Here is a 25,001-nt window from a genome sequence, read left to right as displayed (position 1 = left end):
TAATGTTGGAGAGTCAATTAAAATAAGAAGACATTAATATTTACAGTTTTATATACAAGGTTTTTTAATTTTTACGGATCTTTAAAATTCCACAAAGAAATTCACTTCGCAGAACCTACTGCCATTGCATCTCACTACGTATAGCTCATGTGCATTCTGAGAGCTCGCCTGCATGAGTGCATATGTGTTCGTGGAACTTACTTGTGAAAGTATTAAAAAAATAACAGTATTATCCTGTAGAGTTGCATATACTTGTTTCATCAAATGCATTTTCATGAACAATACTTTGTCATGATTTGAGAAAGCCAAAGAAGTTAATTTAAAATTAGTTCCACATTGTTAGTTTCATATATGCATTCTTAGTGAGCATAAGGAAGGAATGAATGTGCATGAGTTTACGAAGATACATCACACCTGTGTCTTCTTTCATTTGTCTATGTGTGGTGTTACATTGTTGGTATGTATTATATTACCATGTGTGAGTTAGAGTTAGCACCTAAATTTTTTTTGAGATCTTATGGAGTTGTTATACAGGGTGTCTCAAAAATATTGGTACAAACGTTTAGGGGAGGCAGGCAACATCTAAAGGAATGTGAATCGCATAGGAACCCATAACCAGAAACGTCATGGGAAAGTAGTAGCAGAGGCACAAGAAGCAGAAATGACACAAGACAGTAATTAGTGGCAAACATTTATTTGACATAATATTAACAATGGAGTAAAAGATGGATACATTTCATGATGTTACAACAGATGCTCGAAGGTTCCACCATGAGACGCGATGCATGCGTGACACTGACGCAGCATGAATTGGCGGACACGGTCGAACACACCTGGAGTTTCTTTGACAGTAGCAGCAGCGCAGACGAGTCTTGCCACTAGATCCATTTCTGTCTCCACAGGCGATTCATACATGATAGATTTTAGGGGACCCCCCCCACAGAAAGAAATCAAGGCTCGATAAATCAGGTGAGCGTGGGGGCCAGGCAACGGGGTCCACCACGGCCAATCCATTGACGCCCAAAACGCTTGTTCAAATGGTCACGAACACACCTTCCATAATGGGCAGGCGCCCCATCACGTTGAAACCAAATGTTGTGTCTCACAATTGCTGGAACATCGTCAAGTAACCCTGGTAGAACTTGTTCAAGAAAGATCCGATATTTAGCGGAGTTCATGCGAGATGGTAACAGGTACGGGCCGACTAAGCAGTCACCGACCATACCTCCCCATACGTTTATTGCGAAGTGATGTTGTGCCGCATGGGGGCGCACACAGTGTGAGTTGTCTTGAGCCCACACATGAGCATTGTGCTGATTGAATAAGCCTTCCCGAGTGAAATAAGCCTTATCCATGACCAAAACCTAGGCTGGAAAATTCAAGTCTTGAACACTATCTTGGAGAAACCACTGCGCAAAAGCAACACGTGCAGGATGATCTCGGGGGAGCAGTAACTGAACCCTTTGGAGATGAAAGGGGTGTAAGGAATCGTCATGCCAGACACGCTGTACACTGCAACGAGACACTCCTAAGGCAGAGGCAACGGCACATGTGCTGGTAGAATTATTCTGGACGGCATTCAACACACTTTCTTCCATAGCGGGAGTTTGCGTTGAACGTGATCTGCCCGCACTACTCCCGTTACCTCTAAATGACCCATAATCGCACAAATTTTGATGAACATGATCAAACAAATGGCGGTCCGGTACATGTCTGTCTGGGAAGCGTTCTCCATAAATTCGTTGAGCGGCTCATCCATTGCCCTCTGCTAATCCATACACTAAGTGCATGTCTGCCAACTCACAGTTCGTATATCGATGCATGCTCTTCGTGCGGCGACTACTGCTTGAATGAGTAAACCAGAAATTTTCCTCTCGCGAACTGATGAACAGTGCCGTGTACTGACTTACGGTGATGTTTCCGGTTATGGGTTCCTATGCGATTCACATTCCTTTAGATGTTACCTACCTCCCCTAAATGTTTGTACCAATATTTTTGAGACACCCTGTATATATATATAAGTATGGGCTTGGCACACCCAGGGTCCTGAGCTGGATATCATCATTTTTCTCTTTCTTGGTGATTCTCTCTCTCTCTCTCTCTCTCTCTCTCTCTCTCTCTCTCTCTCTCTCTCTCTCCTCTCTCTCTCTCTCTCTCTCTCTCTCTCTCTCTCTCTCTCTCTCTCTCTCAATTTTGTTTTTTTTTTTTTTTTTTTGGCTGGTGTAGCATAAGCCTCAGGCTTCCTTGCACCATATGGCTAATGATATACAGTATATATTTATTTTTTATATTAATGGTATAAATTTCCACAAAAGTGGAAACAGGGATGCAAATAATATTATCAGCTAATTTACATTCCTCCCTTATTTGTTTTCTTAAGTTTAGGTTAGTGGCTGAACTCTGAATTATCTGGGAATAATTAGCAAAAGAGCTTAGGTGATGAATGGTACCAGCATAAAAAGAAGTGGATATGATACTGGTGAGTTTGAAATCATTTAAATAAGGTAAATTCTCTATTCTTAGTATTAACAAAGTGATGCAATAAACCAGTCAAATGTGGTATCAGCAAAAAGAAAAGAAAAACAGTAAGCAGTGTCACATTCCATCATTTCATTTACCTGTTTCTTTAAATATTTGTGCAATTCTCAAGTTTGGATATACTGCCAACTTCTAGAAGAATAGAGATTTATTCCAACACTGATTCTTTGCTTAAAAGAAAATTTTTGGACATCTGTTCTACAATTATTCCCCTCTTAACATATCACTTGGGTGGTACCAAACTCAAGGTAGTAGAGAATGAGGAATTGTCATAGGGGTAATTGCACAGTCTGATGTGAAGTTCTCTGAACATTGCAAACAGGGTTCTAGGGCAGCTCATGGGTTTCATTCAATGGCAAAGAAAAATTTTGCCAGCAGGGAAAACAAAATGATTATCCAATTGTGTAAGGCAACAGTTGGGCCACACTTTGAGTACAGTATTGCATATATTACCCCAGGGGGCTCACATCTGGTGAGTATGGGCTTGGCACACCCAGGGTCCTCAGCTGGATATCATCATTCTTTTTCTTGGTGATTCCCTTGTACTTCTGATTCTTGTTCTCTCTCTCTCTCTCTCTCTCTCTCTCTCTCTCTCTCTCTCTCTCTCTCTCTCTCTCTCTCTCTCTCTCTCTCTCTCTCTCTCAGGGTAATTCAGAAATTTCTTTTAGCTGGTGCAGCATAAGCTTCCTTGCACCATATGCTAATAATATTAATATGTAGGGCTCACAATACCGGTCAAAATCTTAATACCTATATTCCAGTATTTTTAATTTATGAAACCGGGATACCGGTATTAATACTGGTAATCCAAAAAAAAAAAAACATTTTTTGCAATAAATTTTGATGACAATTAGGTGCAATAAAGTAAGGAAAAAACAAGTAATTACTTGAATTTATCTTTTAAATCAAACTTTTATTACAATAATAAATATTCTAGCAAAAATTATTAAACATACAGTTATTAACTGCATGTTTAACTATGTAAAAACAAAAAAAATAAGCATCCACACTACCTGTCCGAATAAAGTGAGCTCTTAAGAAACTCAATAGTGTTATTGTTTAAACTGTATCTAATCTTGGTACATATTTAATTAGCGGCAGAAAACGTCCTTTTAGATTCTGTGATGGTTGGTGTTTTGTACTGGCATAGTAGTAGACGAGTTGCAGTTTAATCCCACCTTATTCCTTCGTCTTCAAAAAATCTTATTTCCTTTTATGAAAAATAAAAAATATTTCCTTTTTGACTTTTTATGGCACTATATCCATATTAACAAAAGAAAGGATCTGATGGTTAAGCTTGGTGAGGAAACCAAATCTAAATTGTGGGGGGGGGGGTTATTTATTTTATTAATTTTTATTTCCCTGTACCTTAGTATCGCCATCAGTGGCCATTGTTATATTTGTACAGCAGCTCCTCCCTCAAGCACTAAGCCCCACAAGCTACCTGACTACGTTAAAAAATGAGAATTTCCAGGAGCTGAGGGATATTCCTCACCACGAGTATATATATTATGTGTGAGCTGTTATTAGTCAGTTCAAAGGATGCAAGAGCAATGACACAAATATAAAACAAAAGTCATTTATGATACAATCTACTTACAATACATAATTGGTGTTCATTTACATCTAATCTATTCATTCATTTTTCTAATTTAATCTATTAATATATTCTATCATTTCCATAAAATTTCTCTCAATTAATAATCTCAACTCTCTCTACAGCTTCAAACACTAAACTAATTCAATCTTAATCACTTCCTCATATTTCTCTTAATCACCAGTATCAATCTCTTCACAACAGCAATCCATAAGTCGCTAACTTAATACTAACAATTCCATGTAATCTCACTTAATTTAGCAATGTCAATTTTCTTTACAACTTCAACCAGTAAACCAACTCAGTACTAAACATTTCCTTACTCTAAAATAATCTCCCACTTTTTCTAAGTACCATTTCCAAAATAACACAGTTCAGAGGACTTACCTTCCTTTTCTTTCATGGTGGGCTTCCTTTGTGTGGGTTCCTTCCACGGAGTGCGGTGATGTCTCTCTGCTTAGTTTACCTCTGCTGTTATAGCTCTTCCAGTATTGTCTTATTTTGGGATTTCGAGAACAGTTCTCTGTTAATATTGAAGGAAATTACCACAGCAGTAGTAGAAGCCAGGGTGCTATCTGACTGGCTTGTTATTCAACTTCCAGATTAACTTCTAACACAGGAACATGCCTGGCAGAACCCTTCACTGCTGGACACTCCCAGAACTACAGCTGGAAGTCTGCAACCTCTCCGAATAACAACGACAAACCCTGCTTTTGGTGCGAGCACCTTATTTATCTTCTCATTTATTTATTTATTGAATTGATTGCAAGTTAGAATTGCCCCCTGTACTTTTATATGCAAGCGTATGTATTTACTTATCTATTTAGCTTATGTATTTACTTATTATCCCCCTTTTTTAATTTAAACTGACCCGATCACAGTGTTAGTCTTTAAACTTACTCTTCTTCTTCCTTTGGTGGGAAAAACAATATTTTTCCCACACAATAAAACGCTTTCATCTTTAACCTCAAGATCACCTGTTCACAATACCTCTGAACTGCTCCATACCAACACCCTTTCCCAAAATGCTCTAAGTGTCGCATCCTCAAGTAGCAGTGTAACAGAGGGATTAAACTATTGTTCAGAAGCTTTTAATTTTAACTGTTCCGCACCCGCCATACCATTGTTCACCATATTCCTTAATTGCACTACCAGGCCTACTGCCACTAATGGAAATATTTCTGTAATGATGTTTTCATTATTCCTTAAGTGCTTTACTTCCACACACACACACACACACACACTACTTACTAAGAGATATATATTTGTAAGATTTTATGCCTTACAGTTTAATGACATTTTCAGGTTTCCATTGCATTTGTACTGTGTATAACAATCCCTCATTTGCAAATTCAGCAGTATTAATGATTTATTGTTGTCGATTTTATAACCTTTATGTGAATAAATCATGGATAATTATTTTTAAATTACTGAAAAAATGGTATTTTTTCAGTAATACTGGGGTTTGTATACCAGAAAAAAATTTCAATATTTCAATACTGGGATTTGTATACCAGAAAAAAATTTCCGGTATTCGGTATCCCAGAATCTCGGTATTGTAAGCCCTACATATATGCGTACAGTTTGGAAGGCTCATTTTAGGAAGGATGTGAATCTTTGTACAGGGGGTGTAGAGAAGAGCACCAAGATTATTCAGAGAGCACAAAAGGGTGCTCTTACCAAGAAGGACTCGAGTTCTTTAGCATCTGGGAAGTCAGAAAGGAGACACTATTGTGAATATCCCTCCTACTTATCCAGTCAGTAAGGGAGCATGACGAAATTATCTATAATAAGGGATTCATGTTTGTTGACCCATTGCATCTGCATTTAGAGGCTCTCATCATGCTCTTCAGTCTTCTTGTATATAGCATACCCCTCCTTTCATTTTACTTTTTCTTTTGACTGCTTCAACACAGGTTCTATACAGGCATGTACAAGTTCCAAATCTGAAAAATTCGGGCTGCTTTTGATAAGAAGCATAATTCCCAATCCATCCTTTCCTGCATATCCTTCCAAAATACATTATAAGTATTTAGCTAAACTTATTATCCTCTATTTCTGGATGGCACCAAATTTAGCTCAATTGTCTAAGTGACAGTTATTCTAAACATGAGTTCAAATTTCCTCATTTTATTGACTACTCCAGACGTTAATGTGGATCCAGTTAAGACAAAGTGATCTTGTATGTTTACTTTTCTGATGCACCACTTTAAGTTATTTAAGCCTCTTTCCCTAGTGTTAGTTTCTCATTCATTTAAAACATGCTTCATGGACTTTTACAAAATGAACTGATGTTGATTTTATCCCTACAAATATAGTTAGGGAATGATGATATATGGTTTCTGGCCTTAGTATGAGGAAATCCCAAGGTTTTTATGACCTGGCTGCAAACCTCATTTCTTGAAAATCATAATTTCGAACCTAAATTTTGTGGCAGATACAGTGGACCCCCGCTTTATGATTAATCCGTTCCAGAGACACCATCGTATCATGAAAATATCATAATGTGAACCCAATAACACATTGGTTTTTGGTAATTTGTTCCCAGGTCTTGGAAGTTGAAAATTTTACTATTTAACTAAGCTATTTATCTCTCTAAAAGGTGATTTTTATTATGAAAATTGTACATGTCGGGTTGAAAAATATTGATTAAAACTAATATATTGATTAAAGCACAACACAAAAAATCAGTTCAAAGGATGCAAAACAAAACATATGGCCAACACATTTACAAAGGCTGCTATTGGCTGAGAGGAAGGATCACATGTCCGGTCGGAGAAAATTGTTAGCCCATCCCATTGTAAAGTGGAATTAGTAGGCACCTCTTAACATGGTCAGTAGAATCAACCGCTTTATAGAATAAAATTTCAGAAATCAATGCACTACACTTTCACTGTTATATGTTTGGTTATGAGAATCAATTTTGATTGCCTTTATGATATTTCTGGAGGTCACGACCATAAAACATTAAAAACAATTTGCAGTTTCTAGTTTATTGGACTTTTCTGTTAGTGCAATCTGATTATAAATAGGTAGTAAACTTGATCTTATTGCATTTGTGTTAGTACTGATAGCTGGAATTCTGTGGGTTTTTATGTTGTTATTACTGTAAAATGTGTTTCCACTTTCTCTGCAATCATATGAAAAACAAATTTTCAGAAGCTTCTTTTCATTACTATTTTTTAATTTTCTTAAAATTGTTACGCCACAATTTGTGTTGTATAATTTTTGTGTGCTGTGTTCTTCATTATTGATTGCTTATCGTTTTTACTGTTTTAAATTTTACAACAAAAAAAAAGTCAGTCAACAGAAATATCAATTAGCATGTACACATTACAATAGTACATAAGCATAAATTTATGTACATAAGCATAACATAGCTTATGTACATAAGCATAAATTTATTTTTATTTTTGCTAACCAGTGGAAAATATTCTTCCAATTTTCACGTATCATTTAATTTTGTTAATTGGCAAGGTAATAAAGCATTATGTGTGCTTTGTATCTTTACTTTTATAGCCCGTGGATAATATTCCTATTTTCACTTATCAGAATCACCATTTAATAGAATTAAAATTTAATTAGCAAACAGGATCACAATAACTGGTGCTTACCACATATCATATAGTGAATGGAGAGTCCATCATAAAGTGATTTGATTATAAAGTAAACCAATCATAAAGCGGGGGTCTACTGTACATTGATGACATCATAATCATCTGAAATACCAATTTTGACAACCACACAGTTTATCTAGTTACCTCAACTCCTTTCATCAAGCCACCAACTTCAAAATTAATAGAGAAGAAAATGGCATCTTCTCTTTCCTTTACATACAGCTCCACAGAAGAACCACTTATATCCATATGTGGGGAACCTATCAACACAGGCTTCACCATACAGTTTAACTCTATTCACTGCTATTCCACAAAAATTAGAAAAATTGGACTTCTGAAATTATGTCTTCTGATCTCTTCAGATATATAGAGGACTCCTCCCTCCTCCAAACTGAACTGTCTGCAGTAACCGATATTTATAAAGGATATTTCCTCTTCATATAATTAAGAAGACTTGAACAACAGCTAAAAGCTTAATCATCCCCCCCCCAACCACACTTGCATTCATAACACCCTAGGCATCAATGAAAGTATTGCAAAAGAAGCAAAGAAATTCCTAAACAAAATGTTTTATAGAAGTTTCTTCCTAAACAAAACACCTAGAACTACCAGACAAAAATCCCAGAAGCCCTGTATACCATATCAGTTGCAATTGTGGAGATACCTGCACAAGTAAATATTTTCAACAACTGCTATCCACAATAGGTGAATATGTTAAGGGTGGTAACTACCATCAAGGGTAAAGGGAGGGGTTTTTGCTTTCGTAAAGGTGTCTACAATGGTCTCAGAGAGTTTTTAAATTCTATACAGTGGGATCAACTGATGATGTTACCAACAGTGAATTCTAAATGGGAAGCCTTCAGGGACTTACTCTTGGAGGCTACTAGGCTTCTCATACCAACTAAGAAATACTGTTCAAGGTTCAAGCCTAAATGGATGTCAGATGAATTAATGATGCCTCGTGGCAGAGAAGAAAAATGCATGGAATGCATATGAATTATCAGGCGATATACAGAAGCCTATGGCAGATATAAGCTAGTCTGCAATCAAGTCACAAAGAAGGTTAGGCAGGCAAAGGCAAATTACAAGAAATCTTTGGCGACACATACAAAGAAAAACAGCAAAGAGTTCTTTACTTATGTAAACTCTGGAAGGAAGGGGATGAAATGGGATTGGTCCACTTAACATAGATGGTTCGACTATTGATGATCCTGCTCAAGTAGCTGATAAACTGAATGAGTATTCTTCATTCACACATGAGTTATTCAAGGAGGGGAATGCCAGAAGTTTATCAAACTCTAACAGGGAGCTAAGTGATTTTGTAATGACTAAGAGCATAAGTGGAGGAGAAATTGTTGAAGTTAAACATAAAAAAGCACCTTGAGTGGATGGAATCTATCCAGTTATATTGAAGGAGGCACAGTGAGGGAAGTTAGCAAACCCTTAGCGATAATTATAAGAGTATTCTTAGATTCAGGGGAGGTCCCCATGGACTGGAGATGTACAAATGTATTCCCAATTCACAAAGAGTGACACAAATAATTATAGACCTATTAGTTTAAAGTCTGTTCCAGGGAAAATAATGGAGTCACTGGTTAAAGAGGTGATACAGGATCACCTAGACAAGACTGCAGTAATAGTTCAGAGACAGCATGGGTTTGTTAAGAAGAAGGCTTGTCTGACCAATTTAATTGGATACTACGATGTGGTCACAAAAGAACTGGATGCAAAAAAATAATTTTGATATCATATACTTGGATTTCAGGAAAACGTTTGATACTGTTGCACATGGAAGGCTGCTGTACAAATTGGAGCGGTATGGCATAACGGGCAAGTTGGTGCAATGGATAAAGGGACAGTTGAGTATGAGACAGCAGAGAGTGGTAATAAATGGACACTGCTGTATGTGGACTAATGTTATTAGTAGAGTCCCCCAGGGTTCGGTGCTGGGCCCATTGTTGTTTTCTGTATTTATCGATGAAGGTATATCAGGCTTAATGTCCAAGTTTGCAGACAATACGAAGGTTGGCAGGGTTGTTAATGACACAAAGGACAGTACGCTACTGCAACAGGATCTAGAAAAGTTAGGCAGATGGGCTGAGAAGTGGCAACTGAAGTTTAACATTGACAAATGCAAAAACTGCATATGGGTAGCAGTAACACAAGAGAAACATACCAACTGTGGTACTACATTCAGGGATGTGGAGAATAAAAAAGATCTGGGGGTAATTGTGCAGTCAGATATGAAGTTCTCTGAGCAGTGCAGACGGGCTGCCAGAGGAGGTCGTGGAGTTTTGTAAATGATATATAGGAATTTTGCTAGCAGAGACAAGGAGGTGGTTATCCCTCTGTATAAGGCAATGGTCAGGCCAACCTTGAGTACTGCATACAGGTCTGGAAGTCTCATTTTAGGAAGGATGTAGAGTTGCTAGAACGAGTACAAAGAAGGGCAACAAGATTGGTGAGAGGAACAAAGGGGTGCGCTTATGAAGAAAGGCTTAAGTTCTGGAGGTTGCAGCATCTGGAGACTAGGCACCTGTGAGGTTATCTGATTGAGGTGTATAAGGAGTTGAATGGTTTGAGCAAGTTCAATGCTGATGGGATACTTCCTCTGGCTCATATTAAAACTCTGAGTGGGCATAGATTCAAATTGAGGAAAGACAGTTGTAGAATAGATGTGCGGAATTTTGCCTTTAGCCAGCGGGTAATTGATTGATGGAACAGACTTCCATCTATTGTTGTGGTAGTTGATAGCTAATAATAAATTTAAAGCTGATCTACACAAACATTTGGAGTGACCAGATGGCAAAATGGGAAGGTTTTTTTTGCTGTATAAGCTTGCTTTCTTACATCATATGCCTCAACTAATGCTAACATTCAATATAGTAGACATGACAGATCCAACATAGATTTCCAACATGAGAACCTATGGAACTTCAAAGATACATCTTTTCTTGCTAATGACCAGAACTACAAGAGAAGAACCTTCAAAGGGGCCTTTTTTTTTTTATCAAACTCTTTGACAATCTCATTGAAAATTTACGGATGTTCAAAAAAAAAAAAAAGATGTGGAAGCTGAACCAGTCCACTGTCCACTATGATCTCATCCCAAATGAGACAAATCCATAGATCCACAAAAATATTCCAGAATTGATCCTACAGTCAGCACATCAGTCTGTGTGTTCTTCTGCTGATGTGCTGACTGTAGTCAGCACATCAGCAGAAGAACACAATGTCAACCATACCAGAAGTTGCATCCTTAGAAGCTATAGAAACCAACAAACCTGATCATTGAATTAGTTAATATTTAATCAAGCCCTTAGTTTTGAGTAACTTTAAGGATACACTTCTGTCTCTTTTTATTTGATATATCTTTCTCTTCCTTGGCATAGGGCTTAATTCCATTGTTTAACCTTGGCTGAATACTTTAGCGGAATCCCCCTTTAACTTCTTTAATATCAAGTATTAATATTACTCATTTCAATATTAATATCACTTACTTAATCCTTTAATTACCTAGCTTGAACCTTCATCCATAAAACCTCGAACACTTTGTATTTTCAGTGAAGGCAAAGAAAGAGATACAAAATGTTCCCCGGCACTCTGCTTTTTTGCTACGCTTGCTAAATAAAGAACATTTCAATTGTATACTGATTGGATTTTCCTCTAGACATTCAGTTGGCAGCATTGCAGTATCCACAATGGCAAAATGCAAACGAATTCAAACAAAGAACACCAGTGCTCGGTTGCTGTTGGTAGCAGGAAAACTCCTTTCCTGTTACCTGCAGCCTCCCACTATTTTCTTGATAGTATGTGGAGTCAGCAGGTTACCAGTTAAACAGAATGAATATCCATGTTAGTCAGTTGTCTATGGACAAGGTTTCTTATCGTAATTGATCATCAGTGTATCATCAGTTTATTGATACAGAATGAATCTAAAACTGGCCAACTGGCAATGAAAAAAAAAGTGATGTGTCTGCTCTTTACCAGTGGTATAAGAGAATATCTAGCATTTTAACATTTATTTCTGTTTGCACAGTTGTTTTTAAAAATTTCTAAACAGTGACTTTTTTTGATCAGTGCTGCTTTACATATGTCAGGCATGTTTAATTCCTATTATTGGAGCTGGCTTTGCTTCTGCACATGTTCCAGCCATGTTTCACCACAAATGTTTGCAGCCCCCTGTACTCAATAATAATGGAAAACTGAAGTGAAATTTTTCTCAACCACATAAGATTTTCAAGTGATAGTATGTGGAGTCAGCAGGCTACCAGTTAAACAGAATGAATATCCATGTTTACTCCCAGTTTGTATCATTCTGAGTTAACAGCTTTGTAATTTAATTGTTGTTAATTCACAATAGCCTCGTAAAATAGTAGTTCTATCTTTTTAAAATGCATCTTGCAAATTCTTGATATGCTATAAGTTTCCTTGCTTGCAATGAATAATTGCTCATTCTCTTCTCTGACTGCATAGTGCCAGCACACTCATTATTGGCTCATGCCTAAGGTCCACATATTCTTCACAATAGTATAAAATGCAATTCCAAGTCTCAGTTGAGCCACAGATCCAACTGGTCTGTTCAAACAAGCTGCTGATGTAATTTAGCAAAAACAGACCCATGATCTGTCAGAAGGAATGTGAAATGCACATCCAGTGTAAACCATAGGTCTCGTAAATAAGTGGCATTCTTCACAAGTGGGAAGATTTCCGGTAAGGTAATTTGCCCTATTGCTGACAGATTTCAATATGCTTGCCACTGTTCAACAGATAATCCTATGTACTCTACTAATTCAAATCACCAGTGCCTCCGTAGCCAGGTGGGCAGGAGCAGCAGTGCGTGGCACGCGCTTCTTGATTAGACCGGGGTTCAAGCCCATGACCACCAAATACGGAGGATGCGGAAAGGTCAGGAAATGACCATCACATATTCCCGGAGCAATATGGCCTTAGTTGCTAATGCTCCTAAAAACCAAATAACAACAACAATTCAAATCACCAGTAATATCTATTTCAGTCCTCAAATCTATGATTTACTGCTCCTTACAGTAATAGCGCTTAACTCTGTACATTAAATGTAGATCAATTTTTCTGCAGATTACCATTCTACAGGCTCTAGTAATTCTTATTAACATAGCTCTTTATATGGATAATTTCTTTATTATAACTTGATTTTGCCACATAATGAAATGAAATGCAACCCTCATATGTCTAAATAGAAAAATACACCTAGCATTTACTCCTAGAGTAGATGTAAGCTCTTACATTTTACACTCCATTCTGATCAGGTTATCCTTGAGATCATAGCTATGAACTTTGATTTTCCTGAAAGATATTGGACTTATTGCTTTAGAAAGTGAATGTGATGTCAAACTGAACTCCGAGATATCCAGTTTATTCTACAGGTGGCAGATTAATTGCATGAATTCCCACTAGTGGTAGCCGATTTATAGCCTGACATCCTTTTAGCAGCGTACTTGTTGAATGACACCCTTTTAGCAACGTACATAATTTTCCAAAGAGGAATCAGATGTTTCTGATTCCTCTTTGGGAAATTTTCGTTTCTTCTCTTCTCTCCTCTCCTCTTTAACCCAGAATGCAATAATTCATTAATTAATTCACTAATGAATAATAAAAATCATTAGAAAAACAATTCTTTCTTGCAGTTATGTTGTCTGTCTGTTCCTGGAATAGATGATATAGCCAAATATATCAGCACAAAAGTATCCATTCTTAGAACTGCCATTGATCTTCCAAAAACTGAGCCCTGTGGACACCCCTTCATTACACTACACACAATGGCACCATAAGTAGAACATACACAAACTATCCTTTGCCTGAAATAGTCTTTAATTACGCTGTATATCCTCCAAGTACTCTTTGAAACTGAAAGTGTAAATGCCATAGGTTGTACAAGAAATTAACTTGTGACTAATAGAGTGAATCAACTATAGTTATTCCCATCTGATATCCTGTAATGAAGCATTTGCTTCGTTGCATTTAATATGTAAGCCCAGGAACTTTGACTGTACTGTGTGAAATTAATTAGTTTATTGAATGCTAAGTATTCGCAAATTTCAATGTAAAATTTAATACCAACACCTGATACACTCACATGCTTCAACTATTTAGGTTGCAGATGATGTTTCTGATTCCTCTTTGGGAAATTATCATCAGGGCCTTTATTACTAACAGATCTACCAGCCAATCTTTTTTCTTTTCTTTAACTCAGAATGCAATAATTCATTAATTAATTCTCTAATGAATAATAAAAATCATTAGAAAAACAATTCTTTCTTGCAGTTATGATGTCTGTTCCTGGAATAGATGATATAGCCAAATATATCAGCACAAAAGTATCCATTCTTAGAACTGCCGTTGATCTTCGGAACATGAATACATCAGTGCGCAAAGTTCTTTTTACTACAAATGAAATTTTGCAAGATATAAAAGCCCTTTTACGACAGATGAAAATTGAAATTAATAAAACCAAGAGCAATATAGAAAGGACAAAAGTAAGTTGTAGTAACTTTTTTTTTACTCAATATCTTATAAGTATTTAGATATATTTTAATAATCCATTATTCCAAGTATGAATATGTGCCTCTTTGATGAAGGAATAATAGTGTATTATTTTTTGGGAACAATATATTATGCATCTGTGTATACCCACATCTCTCTTATTAACATTCTGAAATGTTTTGTCTTAATGCAGACCACAAATATACATGGTATTTCGACTGAAATGTACCAGCGTCTGTCTTACTTATTTTTAGGTTTAGGCCATTTGTTGTTTGGACATTTTTGGTCATATCTGGGCTGAAATTAAATGCAATGGTTATAGCATGAGACGTGACACCTACTACCCTTGTACAACACACTTAAACGCATGTAGTGAACAGCAAACATCACACAAAATTTTAGATTGAGGATGGAGAACTTTCCCACTATGAAAGGCAGTTGATTAGGCCAGATTTAATTTAGAAAGCATGAAATCTAAATGCTAATACTTAGTCTAATTTTAACATCAAATTCAAAATTTTCAGACCAAATACAACAACAAAAAAATAAAAGATCCAGACAACAGATAGCCTAAACCCAAAAATAAGCGAGATGTGCCTTTTTAATTGAAACACCTGTGTGCAAGGTATTACATAAGCCACTTTTTTAACACAATACTATTTCTCAATTCTGAAATAAATTTAGGAAATTGTCAACAAAAAGTCTTTTGTCTGCAGAAGCACCTTCTGGATGTAAACATAAATCAGAAATGTTGCAATGAAAATATTTATTAAGAACAGTTGCATTATATTTTTCTCAAGGAAACTAGACACCTGAGTGTATTAAATGGGAAAAACTAAAACCATTCAAAAATGAGGAGGCGCCTCAGTAGCCAGGTGGGAAGGAGCAGCAGTGCGTAGTACACACTTCTTGATTAGACCGGGGTTCGAGCCCGTCACCACCAAATACGGAGAATGCGGAAAGGTTAGGGAATGACCACCGCATATTCCAGAGCAATATGGCCTTAGTTGCTAATGCTCCTAAAAACCAAATAACAAACAATCAAAAATGAGGAACAAGTTTTAGAAATAAATATCTTTTCTAGAATTATACAAGTAGAAAGGGGTGCAGTTGCTTTTTTTTCCCCCTGACTAAAGTTTTTTTTAATGGCTGCTTATAAATATTATTGGGATGTTTTAAGGATTAAAGATTCACCAGGTAAATCAGACCAATCTACATTTTTTACTTAATTAATAGAAAAAGAACTTGCTTTTGGATATGTCATCAACTATCATCAACAGGATTGAATGTACTGACTTTTCTTTATATATATATACTTCTAGAAATTTTGACTCGTATATTTCATAAAAGAAAAGAAAATTCCACTTCGATGGCTTTGGTGTTACAAATAGTCTAAACAATAATTTTAATTAACCTTTTTCAATTAATTGTAAGAAACAGTGTTCACTTGATGGCTAAAAGAATATTTGATATTAGTTGCATAGAAATGATTAAAAGGAAGAGCCAGTTACTTTATGAACAACTCTCCCCTACTCAAAGCACTAAATTCATATGAGAGTTTCGAAAAAGGGAGTAATTGAGGAATTCTCAAGAGGTTGAGAATTTCATCACATTTAGATAGATTCTTCTAATCAGTGATCTGATGAAAGTGTTCAACACTACTACAACAGGTTAGTGAATGTAAAAGATTTGCTTGGCAGAGAATTTGTGAGCTGATTCACATTTCATCAGTTTGTGAGAAGCATTAATGAAAATATGAGGAGAGCTATCTACAAAGAACATAAAAGGGATTGGAGGCTCTGTCTTATGAAGATCAAGATATTGATGTTAGTTGAATTTAAAGAAGAAAGCTGATTTCAAAATTCAGACAAATGAAAATTCTGATAATTCCTCTTGCCTTATCAACTCTCAATCCTGATTTGAAAGAGAAACCAGCAATGGAAAACAGTTCTCCAGTGAAATTCAGTAGACTAAATCAGTGAGATTTGATTAGCTTGGAAAATCACTTGACAATCTGGGTTCAGTTAATTGGTCTTCCAAAGGGAAATTTCCACAGAGAAAATTTTGCATCTCTGTGAAAAATGGGATCTGGAAAAGTTGCCCCCGGCACATTTTGTCCCCAGTAGATAATGACTAGGCTATAGAAATGTAAATAATACACCTAATTTTTTATTAATTCTAATTTATTTTGTTTTAATAGAATGAATCAATCAAAGGTAAAGGTAATCAAATCAAAGATAATCAATCATAGAATAAATGCACATTATTATTGTTTAAAACTCGAAGTTGTATGCAATGCCTCTAAGGTAATCAATCACATTACGATTTTGAAAATCTTGGACTATTCTTTTGATTCTAGCAGAAATTGCAGCATACTTCTTGTTCCATCAGAAAACCACTTCTGGCTACGTGCCAATAACTGAAGATTGTTACTAGTGGAAAAAATAAGCATGAGACCCGGGAGCAGTTCGTCCTGAGAATCATACATTAAAAACTGTTTAATAGATTTGATAATTGAGAGCTAATAAGTGCTCGATAATTCCTATACAGGCGGGCCTTGATTAACGCGATTAATTCGTCCCGCGAGCGCGTTGCGCAAAACGGAAACGCATTAATCGAATATCATAACCAATAGGAAAAATTATAATTGGTCCTTGACCTTCTGGGATGTCCATAAAGAATTTTAAAAATACCTTTTTAAATAACTTTTTAACTGTATATAATGTAAAAGATAATGAAAATAATTATGGAATTAAATGTTTATTGCATAAAACAGCGGTTCTTAAACTGTGTGCCGCGGAATATTTTAAATTTTTGAGGGAAACACAGCGATACTTGACATCTGTCGGACACCGCGCGAATTACTAGCTCGAGGTAGTTCACAGTTTCAGCATTTCTTATTAAGTTGTTTGGACCTAACTACTAAACGAAACTGTTAGGTATTTCTTTTGGTCTGGGTGCGCCTTGAAAAAATTACTGAGACATTAAAGGTGCCGTGAACCGAGAAACTTTGGGAACCTTTGACATAAAATACACAGTGAAGGAATTACTGTTGCGGAAATATTTAAACAGTGTTGACTTTCTCTTTTCATCAATCAATTTCCGATAGCCAACAACAACAATCTTCTCTAGGCCCTGGTGAAATAAATATCACAGAGAACATCAAACCTTTTGTTTGAGGTTCTATGCGATACGAAAGATTTCATCTAATTCTTTTACCGTTATCTCCTTCACGGTAACATTTTCATCTGGTTCATTTAAAAATTTGAATTTTTAAATGCAAGTCTGCATTGACTTTATTAGCAGGAGACAAACACGTCTTCTTCCGATGGTTGATGGAACACACCGAGGCGGGCAGAGGCAAACGTTTGTTTATTGACCGTACGATTCGCAGTAAGCTTAACGCGCGATTCAAATCTTTTTCAACTATCGCATTTTAAAAAAAATCGTGTTAAGTGGAAATTTGCATTGTGTAAAGTGAAAAGTGGTATCCTTTTTCAAATAGCGTTAACTGAATATCGGGTTAATCGAACTCGTGTTATGCGAGGCCTAGCTGTATTCTATTATATTATAAATCAACAGGGATTACCTTTATTTTAGATATAGGAAGCTTCTTTTCCAACTCTCCTAGTCCAACTCGCTAATAATTCTTGAGGATGGCTATATCAATTTTGCAAAACAGGTGGGACATCTTCCCCACTGTCAGAACCGTAGCGTTCAGACCGTGCGGTCTCAACAATGAGCGCTCAAGACTTCTGTCTTCAAACACCATACCTCTGGCAGTAAGGAAACCATTACGTGGATTGGCATAAAATTAGATTTTTGAAGGTCTAAACTGTTTAATAAATATGGACCGATTATTTATTTTGGTCCTGTAGCTGGACTTTAGAGTTAAATTTAGGGGTCTACTCATTATCTACTGGGGGCAAAATGTTCCGTGGGAGAAATGTGCCGGAGGCGAAATGCAGGGGGCCACTTTTCCGTAAACCGTGAAAAATAGAGGTCTGTTTGTTGTATTTGTTCTTCCAAGCCAGGTCATTTCCCCAAAAATTGCCATCTGAAGAGAAACTCTGTGATCATAGTCTGATTGATTCAGAAACAAATCAAAGAAGAGACTCAACCCAAAAGATTGGCTCTGCCTGCTCCTGAACAGAAGAAACCTGGTACTCCACTGTAAGGGAGAGAGTGCTTTCATAGGATGTATTAGTTAGACAACTCAGGATCAAGGAATTAGTGAATTACCTGATTCTAAACTGATAAAGGGTTAGCACCCTGGTTAATACAATATCCTCTGGTTCTGATCCCACTAGCTTATTGTCATACTTAAGGAGGAAAAAAAAAAAAAAAAAGAACAATAACCTTTGTGTAGCACTTCTGGACAATGGTACCCAGAAATCTCTTATTTCAACACAACTGTTGTCTCAATATCCTGATTATCAGATGGAACTGAAGCACTTTCTTGTGCCACTCGGGTGGATTGCAGATGCTATCTCTTTGAAAATTGAACTTCCCAGCATCCAAATCAGTAAGTCATTCAGAGTACATATCACAGGTGACTTCTTTGTATAAACACACACTATTATCAGTTATGATAAAAAAAAAAATTACTATGGATCTCCTCTCTCACAAATATCCTGTGTGATATAGATTGCTTTGTACACATCACTTATAATGCTGCCTCAGGTTTTGCTTGTATTGTGCATATATCAGAAAACAATGTTCAACAAGTGAACATTTCACTGAGCTAGTGAGGAGACAGTGGAGGCTTTGAGCTGAAAAGCTAGTAATAAAAGGATTCTTACATCATGTTTTTAATTTTATACCAGAAATCTTTTTGAAGGTTAACTACAGTCTTGCTATAATTTTTCAGCTCAAAAAAAAAAAAAAAAAAAAAAAAAAGATGAAACATCTATTTGGAAATCTGCCTGTTTTCACATGCCCTGACTGCCAGCCCCTCTCATTCTTACATGAGATGAAACACAGAAACAAATGCATCTTGAAGTGGTCTCTACAATGTAACTACATTGAAATGGAAAACAAGAATTGAACACTGTACATTTGCCACAGACAAACCTACAAATATACAATAAAAAATACCCCTGGGATTAAAAAACAAAAGGTAAACTACAGAAGTTATTAGATGATTATGAAAAAGTAGGGATTATGGAACCCTCAACCCCACCCTGGAATAATTTCCTTTATGGTGATGGAGAATTCTAATGAGGAATTGAAGTTTGTTCTAGATTTGCAGACTATAAATAAGGGTACAGCATCAATGGATTTCCTCATGAATAAATTTAGAAGAGGTCCTATTCTGCCTATATAGAGTGAAGGTATTCTCAAAGTTAGACCTCAGCAGTGATTATTATCAAATACCACTAAAACTGGAACACAGAAAACACTTTCCTTTAGCATAATGTGGCCCTAAGAATAACCTTTGTCATTTATTACAAGGAGCTAAGAATAATGCAGAAAGCTTTCAGAGCCTTATGAACAAGTTGATGAAAGTCCTTGGAAATGGAGTAGTTTGTTTCCAAGATATTATCTTCTGGTTTATTAAAAGTCATTACAAGAACATAAGAAACCACTTACTGAAGTTAACAGGTTAGCAGAAACTAATCTGCGGATAAAGTGCTTAAGTTATAATTTATTTTTATGAAAAGTAACATATTTGGGTCACTTGGTCACAAAGAATGGCATAAAGCTATTTAAGAGAAATATTGAAGCAATTTTATACTGTGTATCTCCAAAGAACATCAAACAAGTTAGAAGTTTTCTTGGAATGATCAACTTTTATCATTAGTTTGTTCCAAATTGTACAGAAATTATGCTTCCTCTCACCAAAGGATCTCACTGATCTCACCAAAGAGGGTATAAAATTTAATCGGTGTGATCCTTACACTAAAGTATAACTTTTTAAAAGAGAAGCTCACAACCCCTCTCGTATTAGTGCACCCACAAATAGAAGTAACTGAGAGATCAAGTGTGAGAGTGCAGTAACATAGATATATTTGACTGAACCCACTTGATTGCTAAATACAGTTAATGATCATATTTACTGACAAAATAATTGTAAACTCTCCTCTGATCTAGTGGTCATTTTGGAGCATAAACCAGAACAGACCTTTTACATTTCTATAGATGCTTCAGGAATGGTAATGGCTTCAGTCATACATCAAAAGGTAGAAGGAGAACTTAGACCCATTGCTTTTCATCAGCAAGAATCTGAATCAAACTGAACTTGCTATAATTTTTCAGCATCAAAAAAAAGATGAAACATCTGTTTGGAAATCTGGCTGTTTTGAAGCAATTTTATACTGTGTATCTCCAAAGAACATCAAACAAGTTAGAAGCTCCCCTCTTATTCTTACACGAGATGAAACACAGAAACAGACTCATCTTGAAGTGGGCTCTACAAATGCAAGAGTTTGATGTTCAGGTGTCATATTCAGGAAAAACAGAAACTGTGGTTGACATCTTGTCTAGATATAGCACTACAGTCTACCAATGTTCAAACATGAGAAGTAGAAAGATCTGGAAGGTGTCAGTATTCTCAAATCATCTGGTATAAGCTGAAAATAATGCAGAAAATGAGTAATGCACAACCACTCATTCATTGTAATTAGCATTAGCAAAGGCACATGATGCAAGAAAGCAAGCTTATATAGCATCAGCCAAAAAAAAAAAAAAAAAAACCCTTATTTCACCCATCCACTCACTCCAGATGTTTTGTCAAGTTCTGCCTTAAATCTATTTAAGCTATCAAATTCTACAACGATAGATGGAAGTTTGTTCCAGCAATCAACCACCCGCTGACTAAAGGCAAACTTCCACACATCTATCCTACAACCTTTGTTCCCCAATTTGAATTTATGCCCTCCCAGGCAATTATTCTGAACAAGAGGAAGAATCCCATCAGCATCGAGCATGCTCAAACCATTCAAGGCCATTTGCAAAACTTAAGCCTTTCTTCGTAAGAGCAACCCTTTCTTCCAATCACTAATTTTGTTGCCCTTCTCTGTACTCGTTCCAACAGCTCTACATCATTCTTAAAATGAGGCCTCCAGACCTGTATACAATACTCAAGGGGTGGCCTGGCCATTGCCCTATACAAGGGGATAATCACCTCCTTATCCCTGCTAGAAAAATTCCTGTATATCATTGACAAGACACCATGAGCTACTCTTGCAGACTGTCTGCACTGCTCAGAAAACTTCATATCTGCTTGCACAATTACCCCCAGGTTCTATTCATTCTCTACCACCTTTAGTGTAGTACCACAGAGTTCATACATTACTCTGGGGTTACTGCTTCCCATGTGTAGTACTTTACATTTGTCAATGTTAAACTTCATTTGCCACCTCTCAGCCCATCTGCTCAACTTTTCTAGATCCTGTTGCAGCAGCGTAGTGTCATTAACAACCCTACCAACCTTCATATCATCTGCAAACTTGGACATTAAGCCTGATATACCATCATCAATATCATTTATAAATACAGAAAACAACAATGGACCAAACACTAAACCCTGAGGGACTCTACTAATAATGTTAGTCCATGAAGAGCAGTGTCTATTGATTACCATTCTCTGTCTTCTCCCACTCAACCATCCCTTTATCCATAGCAGCAATTTGCCTGTAGTGCCACACTGCTCCAATTTGTGCAGCAGTCTTCCATGTGCAACAGTATCAAAGGCCTTTCTAAGATCCAAATATATGATATCAAAGTTATTCTTTGCATCCAGTTCCTTTGTGACTGCATCATAGTATCCAATCAAATTGGTCGGACAAGACTTCCCCTTAACAAACCAACCCATGCTGTGTCCGAGCTGTAACTGAAGTCTTGTCTAGATGATCCTGCAATGCTTCTTTAACCAGTGCCTCCATTAATTTCCCTGGAACAGAAGTTAAACTAACAGGTCTGTAATTACCCGTGTCTCCCTTTGATCCTCTTTTGTGGATTGAGGTCACATTTGCACAGCTCCAGTCCATGGGTACCTCCCCTGAGTCCAGGGAAGCTCTCATAATTATGGCTAAGAGTTTGCTTACTTCCTTTGCCACCTCCTTTAATATAACTGGATCGATTCCATACACCCCAGGTGCCTATTCTTATATTTATCTTCAACAATTTCTCCTGCACTTTTCTCTCAGTTATTACAAGATTATCCAGCTTACTGCCAGAGTTTAATACACCTCTGACATTCCCCTCCCTGAATAACTCCTCATGTGCGAATGTATATGCAAAATATTCATTTAGTTTGTTAGCTACCTGAGCAGGATCATCAACAGTTGAACCATTGATATGAAGTGGATCAATCTGTTATCTCCTTCCTTCTAGAGTTTACATAAGTAAACTCTTTGTTGTTTTTCTTTGTATCCTTTTCCAAGGATTTCTTGTAATCTGCCTTTGCCTGCCTAACCTCTTTTGTAACTTGGTTACAGACCAGCTTATATCTATTATTATTATTAGCCATATGGTGCATGGAAGCCTGAGGCTTATGCTGCACCAGCCAAAAAAAAAAAAAAACATTCCAGAGAGAGAGAGAGAACAAGTGTCAGAAGTAGAAGGGAATCACCAAGAAAGAGAAGAATGACAATATCCAGCTCAGGACCCTGGGTGTGCCAAGCCCATACTCACCATATGTGAGCCCCTGCTTTTAGGCTTCTGCCATATAAAATAACATTTTATATGTATCCCATGCATTTTCCTTCTCTGTCACATGTCTAATTAGTTCATCTGACATCCATTTAGGCCTAAATCTTGAACAATATTTCTTAGTTGGTATGAAAAGCCTAGTAGCTTCCAAGATTAATTCTTTGAATGCTTCTCATTTTGAATTTGCTGTTGGTAAAATCATCAGTTGGTCCCACCGTATAGAATTTAAATACTGTCTCAGACCACCATAGTCACCTTAACGAAAGCAAAACTCCTTTCCTTTACCCTTGATGGTAGTTACCTCTGAGTAAATCCCACTTCAGCACACTGTGATCATTGCCATCTAGTGGTTCCTTTATCTGCAGATTCTTAATGCATGATGAATCACCACTGATAATCAGATCAGGAGTATTACTCCTTCTAGTTGCTTTCCGAACATGCTGCTGTAGAAAACAATCATCCAATAAATCCCCAAAAGCCTTGCTAGTGTGCGAGTGACCCACAAATTCCAGTCAACCACTGGGAAATTAAAATCCCCCATTATAAGACACGCATTTACCTGCCCACTATTTTTCTGCGCCGACCGGGCTAGCCGAGTGGGTAAAGTGCCTGCCCGGCAACCCAAAGGTCGCGGGTTCGATTCCCGCCTCGGGCTTGGATCAAAGTACTGCAAAAACCTTGGGAGGTGCAATATGGCCACAGAAGCCGATGCGCCAACAACTACCAAAAAAAAAAAAAAAAAAAAAAAAACTATTTTTCTGCACAAGGCCTATTCATTAGGCCTATAACACATCTACTCTCATTTTTCCTTTCCCAGTGCTTATGTATAAACACTTTCAATGTATAAACATAGAAAATAATTTTAAAATATGGTTTATTATTAGTTTGTAAGAAATCGTTTGGTGTATATTCAGGCCTGTGCATTCCGATTTCAAGGAGTTTGCATATAATAAAATAAATTGGCAAGATTAAGTTTTCTAAATGTTTCATTACAGGCATCTGTTATTCTTAATGTTTTTAATTTCGATTCTGTTTTATACTGTTTTTATTTACTTTATTAAAGAAACATTTATTTATTTAGAGTTATGTAACCTGTTTGCATTGAGGCTATGAACTAATTGTATTATTTGGAATAATCCAAGAATTTCAGAAGACAAGTAGAAGAAATAAATCTAAGAATCCAGTTTGTTGAAGGTAATTTGCCATCCTCTTTACCCCCACAAAAACCACCAAAAATGTAAGTATATAAAAACAAAAAAGTATATATATTATTGTAATATAATAATAAAGAATTTTTTATTAAGTAAAAAAAAAAAAAAAAAAAAACCCATACAAGAACAGTTCTGATCCTATAACAGAATTCCCGTAAGGTCTTTCAAAACAAATTTCACAATGGACACTGGGAGAAGCCAACTCTATACCTCAAATTGGAACCAGTAGAGTAGTGGTTTCAAAAGTGTGGACCAGTGAGCTACTGCATTGTCTTCTGCAGTATATTCCCACAGTGTGATCCAGAATGTAATCCCAACCATGTTGCACTATTTTCTGTGTAAAATTGTTTCTGAGATGTTGGTTTTTCCTTATGTGAAATTTTACAGGAATTCAAGGGGTATCTGTTAGCAAAAATTTAACTAATGATTGCAGTGCAAAGTTTTAATTTCTTCTGAAATTAAAACTTTACATTGGCAGATAATAAGATAATGCAATTTTTTTGTTGAAAGAAGTTTGTAATATTTGCATCTTTTTGAAACAAACTGCAGTATTGAATGTTGATATAATTTATTCTGATCAAAGTTTATTATTTATGAAACAGATATCAGAAAGGGAGATTCATTTTTGTTCACTGTTAAAGATAAACAATTCATTTCAGCCTAAAATTAGTTGCCTTACTCTTTTACAAAGCTCATGGAACGGAACACAACTTCCAGCACCTTGACTGTGTGACATGGTTCTGATGATGTTATGTACGCATGTGTGAAGCTAAGATTAAGTAGCAGAGTTGCTCCTTATTTCTTATAAATAAGATAATAAATAGGAATAAGAATTTCTTAGAAATAGGAAATACAGTGTAT

General features: G+C 36.4%; 1 protein-coding gene across 1 annotated transcript in view; it reads left to right on the top strand.

The window, feature by feature from the left end:
* The window catches only part of LOC150089364 (uncharacterized), a 64,236-nt gene that overhangs the window by 4,957 nt on the left and 34,278 nt on the right, over positions 1–25,001 (top strand). The window contains exons 2-4 of the mRNA XM_090368548.1: positions 2,381–2,479; positions 14,056–14,267; positions 24,072–24,166. Coding sequence (XP_090224674.1) covers positions 2,440–2,479; positions 14,056–14,267; positions 24,072–24,166 — 347 coding nt within the window. The 5' untranslated portion in view covers positions 2,381–2,439. The remainder of the gene's footprint in view (positions 1–2,380; positions 2,480–14,055; positions 14,268–24,071; positions 24,167–25,001) is intronic.

Source organism: Mastigoproctus giganteus, chromosome 2, assembly GCF_048544385.1.
Source record: "Mastigoproctus giganteus isolate SK-2022 chromosome 2, ASM4854438v1, whole genome shotgun sequence".
Lineage (NCBI taxonomy): Eukaryota > Metazoa > Arthropoda > Arachnida > Uropygi > Thelyphonidae > Mastigoproctus > Mastigoproctus giganteus.
This window is presented reverse-complemented; position numbering and strand designations above follow the sequence as displayed.